This window comes from Daktulosphaira vitifoliae, unplaced genomic scaffold (genome assembly GCF_025091365.1).
Source record: "Daktulosphaira vitifoliae isolate Bord-2020 unplaced genomic scaffold, ASM2509136v1 Scaffold_1, whole genome shotgun sequence".
Classification (NCBI taxonomy): domain Eukaryota; kingdom Metazoa; phylum Arthropoda; class Insecta; order Hemiptera; family Phylloxeridae; genus Daktulosphaira; species Daktulosphaira vitifoliae.
The window spans coordinates 60166627-60178669 of NW_026099572.1; the positions used below are offsets into that span (position 1 = coordinate 60166627).

Here is a 12043-nt window from a genome sequence, read left to right on the forward strand (position 1 = left end):
TATTTATTGTCGAATTAGGTTTGATATGAGAATTGTCTTGATTCGGTTTACCCACCTAAGTGTAATCACCAAAGTGTTAATACATTACCAACCATAAAGTAACCTCTAAAGATGACCAAAGAGTCCTGTCTTTCTGGCGAAATTAATTATCTCTCTGGGTTTTAGGTTTTTAATATCTTCTTTTTCAGGAAAAGGTTTATTCAAGTAGTTTGATCTTAGTGTGGACAAGACTTCACATTCGCACATGATGTGAAATGAGTCTACCTCTTCCACACTTCCTGTGATTCCGATACCCCCATTGTGTTAAGATGTTTAAGCAGGTGACCGACCATGTCCTGTCAGTAGACCAGTTAGGGTGCTTATTTGATGTCTTGTCATGCTATTAAGATCATCCAACAGTAAACCAGGGGTTTTGATAAATATTTTAGATTGTCTAGATACTACTAAGTACTTCCAGATTTTCCTGTGTTTTTCTCTGCACCAATTCTTGGGTAGCACTTTGAGCGATTGCTCAGTGAGTCCTACCACTGGTTCTGGTCTAACAAAGGTGTTTTCTGCTCCTTTCAGCAGAGAAAGTCAGCATTCTCATTTCCAGTTAAACCGTTGTGTCCCGGTACCCACGCTAGTGTAACTTTGGTGAACCGCGATAGTGATTCTAAAGTTTCCCTGCATTCGAGGACCAGCTTTGAATTCACCTGATCGTTACAGAGTGCCTTCAAAGCCGCTTGACTATCACTTAAGATAGTTATCTTCCTATTTTTGTGTACCAGCAGGTTCTGAGCCTCTACCAGTATCGCCATCACCTCTGCTTGGAAAACAGAGGGTGTTGTGCCCAATGACATACTGACATTTATTCGTGGCTTTAAGCCCCAAATTCCAGCACCTACCTTTCCTGATTTTTTGGATCCATCTGTATATATCACAAATCCTCCTTTGTCAGTCAGGTGGTTAATATTCCATTCTATACGTGTAGTGATCTCCACTTTGTAGGGAATGTTATTCTTAAGAACCGGTTTGATATAGTCCAAGGGGTATTCTAAAAAGCCCTTGTCTATCTCTTTTAGTATTTTACCATGTTCTGTTGTATCACTCTCCAAAGTCCACATACCTAAGTTGTGGAATCTTAGTGCTGTAGCTTTGGCGTGAGCTTTCACCTCTAGATGCAGAGGAGGCAATCCAATTAGTGCCTCTAATGCGACCGTTGGTGTAGTTCTTAATGCTCCAGTGATGGCAATAGCAGCCATTCTCTGTATGCGACTAAGTTCTTTCCTAGCTGTAATGAGTGCTGTTCTGGTCCACCAGACCAGGGCACCGTACAATATCATAGGTTTAATCACTGACGTGTACAACCAATACATAACTCTTGGTTTAAGACCCCATGTCTTTCCCAAGGCTCTGCTGCAAGTCCACAATGGGGTCATTGCTTTTTTGATTCTTGACTCAACATGTGATTTCCATTTTAGCTTACTATCCAAGATAATACCTAAGTATTTTACTTCTGATTTTAAGCTAATTTCTTGTCCATTCAGAGTAAGAGTGTCCAGGCTGTCTAGTCCTATTCTCTTTCTAGTGAACATAACAACCTTTGCTTTATCTGGATTAACAGATAGACCGTACTTACTACACTATATCTGTATATTGTTAAGTCTCTGTTGTGCTAAGTCTATAATAGTGTCTGGGAATTTACCCACCACTGCTTTAACCAAGTCATTCGCATAGGCTTGTGTATAATAATATTTGTGTAACTCTCTAATAAGCGAGTCGAATGCTAGACACCATAGCAAGGGGGATAGAACCCCGCCTTATGGGCATCCCTGTTTAACACTCTTGATTACTTTGGTCTCATTGAGCTGTCCCAAAATGGAGCATTCCTTAAGCATGGATTCTATCCACTTATTAATAAGTGGTTCTATTCCATAATGTTGTGCATATTCACACATAGCATCGAAGGGAGTATTGTCAAAAGTATTGATGTCCAGGAATATATCTACTGCATACATTTTATTCTCTACAGCTTTCCCTATCTTAGAGGTTAAGCAGTGTAGAGCTGTATCAGTAGATTTCCCCGTTTGATACGTATATTGGTTTAGTTGCTATAGGGAGTTGTTGTATATCCCCACAGAACTTCTTCCAGCTTTCTCTTTTGGACTTTTTCAATGCAAATTCGTAGTTCCTTTGGGTGTCCTTATAGGATTCCCAGTGTTGTTCCAAACCTGATGTCATTGCTTTATTTAAGAGCTTACGTGAACTCTTTCTTAATTTAGACTGGTTAGCATTCCACTAAGCTACACCCTGCCCTGTACCTTTCCTTTCTATTAAAGGACAGTTTTCTTTGTAAGCCGAGTCAATGGAGTCCTGTAGCATATTTACAGCGCTTTCAGTACTCTGTCTTGACCCCAATCTAAACTGTAGGTTATTCAGGTCACGAGAGAGATCTGCCTTGTAGTTGTACCAGTTTGTTCTTTTCGGGTTCCTATAGTACTCCGTCTCAACTTTGTTATTTTCAAAGTGAATCGTAAGTGCCTATGATCAGAAAGAGAAGGTTCGGAGGACACTTTCCACCCTTTTATCTTTTGAAGTAACCCTTTTGAACAAAATGTCAGATCAATGACTTACTGCCTGTTGTTTTACGAAACAGTTTAAAATCCCTTAGATTTAGTCCCTTAATCTGGTCACCATTTATCCATGTGTCTTGAATAAGTGCTATTTGTAAGGGTATTGTAGCCTCTCAGTTAGATTCCTTAGTAATACACTGCTGGCCTCTTTACTATGATGCAGGTTTATTTGCGTGAATTGAATTCTATTGTCAGCCATTTAGAAAAACTGATGTTGACGCTTGAGAAAGCATGCTGTACTGGGTGTGATACAGAAGTCTGAACCAGCCCCTGTGTCACACAACCCCCCCCCTGTGGGTGGTGTCCCCCCGCCGTCCACAGGTGGCGACCGTGCCTTAGGTTCTCTCTCCACATTTCCTTTTGGATCCGTGGAGAGGTTGCCCTCAGCTGTGGCCGTTATTGAGGGTGGCGGTTTCCTGTGTCCCTTTCCCTTACGTAACACACTTCCTCCCTTCTCTTTCGAGGCAAGAGTGAAGTGTGTCCGTTTGTTCCATGCCTGTGCCTTACCTCCTTTTCCGAGTGGCACTGGTGATTCCTCAGCCTTCCTCTTCCCAGATTTTTGAGGTGTGGATTTTTTCACATCCTTCCAGGCTGGTGGCTGCTTGGCAACATAATCTGTGAAGCAAACTCTGCCCATTCCAAAATATGGACTGCGCTTCAGTTCCTCCAGTTTGACCATGATGTTTTCGTCCACACTTAGGAACAAAGTTTGTCCTTTCGGGCCAACCTCTGTCTCATAGTGGACTTTCCAGAACGCCGTGTTCAGCCCTGGATTTTGATTTGGCCAAATTTCCAAGATCTTCTTGGACTCTTTTGGCAGCCCTGGTATATGAATGACCATCCGTTTGTACTTGATCGGGTTGTAGGCTTCCAATTGGAGTTCTGCACCGTTCCAAGGTTTTATCAGATTGACATGGTCAGTGAGCCACTTAAGAGAGTTCTCTTGGGCTACACTGATCACAAGTGCTCCATCAGTGAGTCTGGTGTCTTCAAACCTTAGTACGTCGGTTCTATCAGTACCCGACAGTATCAAGTCTCCGACACAAGACTCAATGAGTAGCCCTTGCTCTGTGGTCAACTTGTTAGTGGGGTATTCAGAGCCACTTTTTTATCATCTGTTACCACGTCCCTGTAGGTCGGTACCCAATGAGTTTTCTTACATGGAGGTTCTTGACCCTTGTCCTCAGGTTTTTGAGCTTCGGTTCCCTTTGACTTTTTCAAGTCATCGGTTCCCTTGTCTCCCTCCTTTGATAGGTTCTTCTGTCCCTCCATGATTGCTCGGCTCTTCTTCAGCTTGCGCCTGTGACTGCCGCTCAGTTTCTCAGGTCTAAGTTTTAGACCCTCGATTTTGTCAGCTACTGCTCCCAGTTGATCTTGCGATTCTTGGTCTACATTTGCTGACGTTGCTGTCTCTTTGCTAGTAGACGGTTCACCAAGAGTCCCGTTGTTGGCATTGAGACCTTCAAATTCAACGATTCTTTTGCGAAGAGTCGCCAGTTCACGATCTTGTTCCGACAGGTTGTCCGTAGGATCCCTGATCGTCACAAGTTTGTTGTTTTGTGGGTTTTCTATGTTTTTATCTATATAGTCCCACGAGTAGTCGAGAAATAAAGGTCCGTTACAGCAGAGCTCGATACTGTGATAAGGCTGTATACTCTATGGTGCGCCAGGTGCCATAGAGGTGATCCTCTATGGTCACTTTACCTTTCGGCTAACTACCCAGTGACAAGTTAGCAACCCTTTCACTTGGTATGGCTGGGTTAGGGGGGCCTATTCGCTGTAAGCAAGCAGGTATGCCCAGGCCTACCGGTCCCAACTAACTAAAGTCATAACCGGCTAAGAGCAGTGGTACGTGTTGCCACCCCCACTGAAATAACTGGGGTCCACGGGGTTGTTAGGCTCGTAATCCTTGCGCATTCCCCTGCGGGTTTGTATCAAAGTTAATACATACGATACTTATAAAAAGTCGTAATGGTTATCAACGAAAAGAAGGGGGCTAGGCAGAAACCTTCACGTGGTGCCCCTGTTAATGTTGTATCTTCACAGCTAACTAATTCTGCCAACACCGGTGCTAAAAATGCCAATAAATAGCTCCCCAAAACGGTCCTTTTCAGGACCAACCCCTGTTAATGCTTCGGCATTTACAGTGCTAACGCAAAACATCGAGGGCTTCTCGGCATGTAAAGGTGAGCTACTAGCCACCTTATGCGCGGAGAGTCAATGTGATGTTTTGTGTTTGCAAGAGACGCACCGGGACGAGACCAGTGTCCGTCCAAAAATACCGGGAATGGATTTAATTATTGAAGTACCTAACGCACTCTACGGAAGCGCCATATTTGCTAGGCCGGGCATAGTCATAGATAGTGCAGCATTCAGTAACACAAATAACATTGAAATCCTAACAATAGAAACCAAAAGATGTACAGTTACATCAATATACAAGCCACCAAATGCTGATTTTACTTTTGAAAAACCATCCAATTTTGAAAATAGCCTTACAAAAATAATAGCTGGAGATTTTAACAGTCATAGTTCTACCTGGGGATACTCAGATACTGATCAAAACGGTGAGGAGGTTCAAAAATGGGCTGAAATAGAGCTACTAGATCTAATTCACGACCCTAAGCTTCCAAATTCATTTTATAGTGGACGTTGGAAAAGAGGATATAACCCGGACCTAATATTTGTAAGCAGAAACATAAGCCAACAGTGCCTTAAGGATGTATGCACCTCGATTCCAAAAACGCAACACAGAGCATTAAAACTACAAATAAATGAAGTTATCAGGGCTGAAACGGTACCGTTTAAGAGGAGGTTTAACTATAAAAAAGCTACCTGGGAAAAATACAGTGAAGCTATTGATAAAGAAATTCAGAACTTAGAACCAACACCAGAAAACTACGAAGTATTTGCGGATAAAGTAAGGAAAATATCTAGACAACATATACCACGCGGCTGCAGAGAGAAGTACATACCAGGCCTGAATAAAGAGACTGGAAAGTTGATGGACATATATCAGGATTTATTTCAAAATGATCCATTTAGTAATGATACTATTGCGGCAGGAGAGAACCTTATTAAGATGCTTGGTGATGACAAAAATAAAAGGTGGCACGATGTCATCGAAAGTGCTGATATGACTAAAAACAGTAAAAAAGCCTGGCGCCTTATAAAAAAGCTCAGAGGAGACCCAACTATACATAGAACATGTGTAAATGTCACTGCTAATCAAATTGCCACAGAATTATTAAAAAATGGTAAACCAGGAAGGAAAATCAAGAGGGAAAAAATTATAAGAAACGAAAACAATGAAAGTGATACATTCCACCAAGACTTTCAAATGGATGAACTCACCATCAGTCTGAAAGAAATGAAAAATGGGAAAGCAGCCGGGTACGACGAAATTGTAGTAGAACAAATTAAAAATTTCGGATTAGGAGCAAGACGATGGCTACTCAAGTTATTAAATGTGTGTCTCCATAGAAAGTGTGTGCCCAAAAGCTGGAGAAAATCTAAAGTAATAGCCCTTCCCAAACCTGGGAAAGACCTGGGTGATCCAAAAAGCTATCGACCCATATCTTTGTTATGCCACACGTATAAAATATATGAGAGAATGGTCATGAACCGGATCAAAACTCAAATTGACACACAACTAATACCGGAACAAGCTGGCTTTAGACCTGGCAAGGCTTGTACAGGTCAAGTACTTAGTATGTGCCAACACATAGAAGATGGCTTCGAAAAGAAAAAGATAACTGGAGCAATTTTCGTAGACCTCACAGCAGCGTATGATACTGTTAACCATAATAAACTGTTACAAAAAGTTTACTATTACACCAGGGATTGGCAATTTGTTCAAATCGTGGCTTCTCTACTACAAAACCGTCGATTTACGGTAAAATTGAACAACAAGTGGAGTAGATGGAGAACCCAAAAAAATGGGCTACCACAAGGTAGCGTGTTAGCTCCAATGCTCTTTAATTTATACACAAACGACCAGCCAACTCCGAGAGATACGAAACACTTTTTATATGCAGATGATCTTGCAATCACAGCTCAAGATACTACTTTCGATAATGTAGAAAAAAAACTTACAAATTCACTAAAAGATATGACTAACTACTATAATAATAATCAATTAAAACCTAACCCTAACAAAACACAGGTATGTTGCTTCCATCTACGGAACCGTGACGCCAAGAAACGTCTCAATATAGAATGGTTAGGCAAAAAGCTGCAGAGCACTGATCACCCTGTATACTTAGGCGTTACCCTAGATAGGACTCTTACATTCAAGGAGCATTGTCTCAAAACTAAAATGAAAGTACAAGCAAGGAACAATCTACTAAGAAAACTCGCAGGGACCCAATGGGGAGCACGACCGCATACCATGCGTACAACCGGTCTGGCCCTATGCTTCTCGGCTGGAGAATATGCGTGTCCAGTGTGGAGCCAGTCAAAACACGCCAAACATGTATCGGTAGCATTGAACGATACGTGCAGAATTATAACGGGATGTCTCAGGCCAACGCCTACACACAAGTTATACCTCCTAGCAGGCATAGCTCCTCCCGAAATAAGAAGACGCGTAACCACTGACATAGAAAAAACCAAACAGATGAAGGACGATAGACATCCCATGTTCGGATATGGACTCACGAGTACGAGACTCAAATCTCGAAGGAGCTTCATGCACACAGCAAAAGAGCTAGGCGAATCCCCACAAAAAGCTCGGCTACAAAAGTGGAAAGATCAGTTACAGCCAGAAGAATTGACCCAGCCTACCCAACAACTTCCATTGGGCGGACATTTACCATGGCCACTATGGAAAACCTTAAATAGATTGAGAGCTGGAGTAGCAAGGACTAAAGCTAATATGGTAAAATGGGGTTTTTACGAAGTAAACGAAACTTGTGAATGTGGAGAATTACAGACCGATGATCATCTTCTGTCATGTGCCATGAGCCCAGCACAATGCACCAGGGAAGATTTGGTTCTGGCAACCAAAAATGCGCTAGAGACGGCTACTTACTGGTTGCAACACAATATATAAAAAGTTACCAAATATGTGATTCTATTTTAGATGTACCATTTTATGATTTATATATATATATGTATTATTTATTTATTTATTATTATTATTATTTTTTTTTTTTCCTACCATTATTATTGTTTTGTTTTTTATTTAAATTTAACTGTATTATTAATATAATTTTTATTGGCATTTTAACCCAATCGGACTCGACAAGAAGAAGGAGAAGAAAAAATAATGATTTTTTATTAGTTGTTATTATTTGTTATTGATCTTTTATGAATAACAATTATTTCGAAATTTACCATGATTAAAAATAGATTTCATTATAAAACTTAATTGATTGTTAAATTCATACTTTAAAAGATTATTTTTTTTTAAATTAAGAATTACGGGGAAAATTTGTTCATAATTGTGAATAACAAAATAAATTTTTTGCAAATAGTTATAGTATAACACTTAGAAGTCACATCAGATTAAACAAAAAAAAAAATTTATTTTTTATAATATAAAATAAGTATTAAGGTGATAATTTTAGAATAATAATTTGTAGTTTCTGAATTCGACGAATCAACTTGTTTTTATGTTATTTTTTAATGACGTCAATTAATAAATACTATTTTAACAAAAATAATCATATTACATTTTACTTAAATACATACTAACAATCTAAAAATAGTAACTACCATTAAAGTTCCAGTTTTTTGTCCCAAAGGAATAAAAAGAAAAAAAAATTACTTAACTACATATTATTGTTAGGTTTTTGAATCAAATAATATTTTACTTTACAATATTATTCAACGTTTCCTAAGATAATGAGTGTCTTTTTCTTTATGAATTATCCTGTACACAGTATGATTTAGTAATAAGACTACCCCCAATTCTTTTGTTTAATTATAGATTTTCCATAGAAATGTACAGATTATGTTTTCTTATAAAAAGTATATCATTTTATAAGTAATGATAGAGTCTATCATTATTATTCAAAGAAAAAGTTAATTTCTTATATGTTTTTTTTTTCAATAGATTTTATGATAAATAAAAAGCCAATAAGTTTGAGTGAAGAGTAAACGAAAATTTTTTTATTTTTTTATTCAAATTATTATTTTTTTCCTGTTAAATAGGAAATGATCTAAATAAAACTTTGTATAATTGGAAACTAATTTTGTAATATTATTTTTTGAGATTTTAACAGCAAATATTCAGAAGAAGTTAGTTTTTAGTAAAACTCTATTTTTATAGAGTATAATAAGGAAACGGTTTTCAATTATTGTTATTGTTTGTAACAATTGACCTGTTTCCTTACTTACTGAACACCTCTATAATTTACCATTTAATAGTAAAAAAATAATAATAGGTTCCCATTTAAATTTTAAAACTTTTAAAAAAATTTTCCCATAGAAATAATCTTTTATTACAAAAAACTCAATCTTTTTTATGGTTTATAAATATAGTATGCACATTTTTATTGAAAAATCATTATTTGACGAAATTGGGGGTTGTTTTTTAAAAATCACAATGTATAGTGTTGAAATTTAATACTTTTTTTGTTTAGTTGACAACTCATTACTTAGATTTGCATTCGTCTTAAAATTAATTAAAAAAATACATAAAACGAATAAGAAGTATATCTGAGAAATGAACTTATTTCTTTAATAACGAATGAGTCATTACATGATATCTTATTAAAAAAAAAACATTAAAGGTGGGCTGTTTGGTAGGCATATAATGCATATATTTTAACACATGCATGACCTCGATTGTGACTAAATCGACGAGTTTATACGAAAATAAATTTCCTGTTAGTGATGTTTAAATAGTTTCTGAAATTAAATATTATAATATTTTATATAAATAAAAGGAATCTTTCAAGATAACACTATGTTTAGTTTGTGTTCAAGTTTTTAAAGTAATTAACTAAATTTAATACATATAAATGGTAGTTTATTAATTATTTATAAAATTATAAATAATTAAAACTAAATAATAATAAATAATGAAACTATAAATATAGTTTCATTTTTTAAATTTCATACATATGAATTTGCAAAACTTTAATAAGTTGTTTTTTTGTAAACGTTTATTTTCAATGACGCAGTTACGATTACTTAAAATTATTATTTTTTTTAATATATTGCTTAATTTGATATATTGTTTTGTTGTTTATTTGCACATAAGTTTTAGAAGTAAGATTTACAGAATTTTAGGTCTATATTGAATAAAGCAGTTGCTATTTAAAAATATGAATAATACCTTTCTGATAAATAGATCTGAAATAAAGAATTAATAAAAATTTTATCATTTAAAAAATGACGATGAATTATATACTAGTAACAATTTTTTGATTTATTGGTTAATAACATAACAAAATATATTTTCGATATAATGATATAAATCGAATGCTGTTGTCCTCCTATCAAAATTATAAGCCGTCATTAGTGGGCAAATTTCTCCTAAAATCTATTTCCTGTCCCAAACCCTCAATATTTATTATTTTTAAAATTGTTCGCCAACTCTGGCGTTATGTCCCCAAATCTCTTCTTATCCTTCCTTCTATAATTTCTTCACTTTCTCCTCTATCTATTCATATCTAGAAGTCCTTTGTCGTATGTCCATTTATGACTGACCTTACGAGGCCGTAATTATCACACTTACTGTTCAAGTTTTAACTAATTTTCTAGGCTTCTCACCTTATAACCTTCAATCCCTTTCTTTGACCATTATTAATAATTTATTCTCTCACTATATTTCTACAAACTTTCCCAACTCTTGTCTAATTTTTACTGATGGGTCTGCCTCTTTATCCAAAACAGGCTGTGCTTACTACATACCAAGTCTTAATATCTCCTTTTCCACCAAACTACATCTATATTTTACCTCCTTTACTACCGAATGCATTGCTGTTGTCAATGCACTACTCTATACTTCCATTTCTCTAGATACCTCTTTTCTCATCTGCTCAGATTCGCAGGCTTGTTTTCTGGTTATTAATTCTAACCCTTATGATTCTCAAACTTTTATAACCCTTTCAATTAGAGCATTCCTCCATAAAATTTTAACCTCTGGTAAAGAAGTTCAATTCCATTGGATCGCTAACCATGTCTGATCCGCGGTAATAAGTTCCATAATTCTTTGACTAATTGCGCATTAATACTCCTATGATGATTCCTATTTTATGATAAAAAAGGAAATTTAAGCTATTTCAAATTTCAAAGTTATTTTTCTCGACTTAAGAGAAGCAAAAAAATTTAAATAAATTTCTACGCTATATCAATTTGAATTATATAATATTTATGAAAATCAGTGTATTTTCCTTGTCAAATATTTTAAAGTAAAATAAAATACAAAACTCAGAATTAAAAAAAAATGGCATATTTTTGAATATGGTAGTCATTTTTATAAGGAAGAGAAATCCAGAGATTAATTTTTTTTTCAAATTAACGTATATTACATAAGCTTTAGTTTAACACACACACACACACATATACAGGGTGATTTTTTTATCATAACCCACTCAATTACTTGCAGAATAATAATAATTTTAACATTTTTTTTTATTATTATCTTTAGTTATAAATTATTCTTGAATTTTTAACTATGTAATACTTTTTAAGTTCATTCCTTATGCCTTGGAAGGGGGTCAACTTTGTTTTTTAAATGCTAACACATATTTTTAATTTAATAAAATGTTTGAGTTTTTAATTTAATAGTAAATGGTATTTGAATTTTTAATAAAACTTAATTTGTTTATTAGATATAAACATTTAAAGTTTCAAATTTTTGAATTAATATACAGGTATAATACACAAGGGATTACAAATACAGGTAACTAATTGGTTTTTTATAACATCGATATTAGCAGGTACACAGCATTGTTATTATCAATTGTAGTAAGGCCCATTGTTATGAGTTTATAAATACACTAACTGACAATAAAAAAAGTATATCTATTCATAGTTATAATTGATAATAAACAATCCGTGACTGTAACAGCAATGTCATAAAAAACCAATTAGCTACCTATATTTGTAATTCCTTGTATATTATACCTGTATATTAACTCAAAAATTTGAAAATTTAAATGATTATATCTAATAAACGAATTAAGTTATATTAAAAATTCAAATGCCATTTACTATTAAATTAAAAACTCAAACATTTTATTAAATTAAAAATATGTGTTACCATTTAAAAAAACAAAGTTGACCCCCTNTATTAAATTAAAAATATGTGTTACCATTTAAAAAAACAAAGTTTACCCCCCTCCAAGGCATAAGGAATGAGCTTAAAAAGTATTATATAGTTAAAAATTCAAGAATAATGTGTAACTAAAGATAATAATAAAAAAAAACAGCACAGTGGGGTGGCGGCACAGTGGGGTCGTGGCATAGTTGGA

At 35.3% G+C, this 12043-nt stretch overlaps 1 protein-coding gene across 1 annotated transcript; it reads right to left on the reverse strand.

Moving 5' to 3' along the window:
- Positions 1-563: 563 nt before the first annotated feature.
- On the reverse strand, positions 564-3294 carry LOC126894808 (uncharacterized). The gene is made up of 2 exons (XM_050666098.1): positions 3123-3294; positions 564-1594 (listed from the first exon to the last, which is right to left on the reverse strand). Exons 1-2 carry the CDS (start codon positions 3292-3294, stop codon positions 564-566), a joined length of 1203 nt encoding a protein of 400 aa, XP_050522055.1.
- Between the last annotated feature and the right edge of the window lie 8749 nt (positions 3295-12043).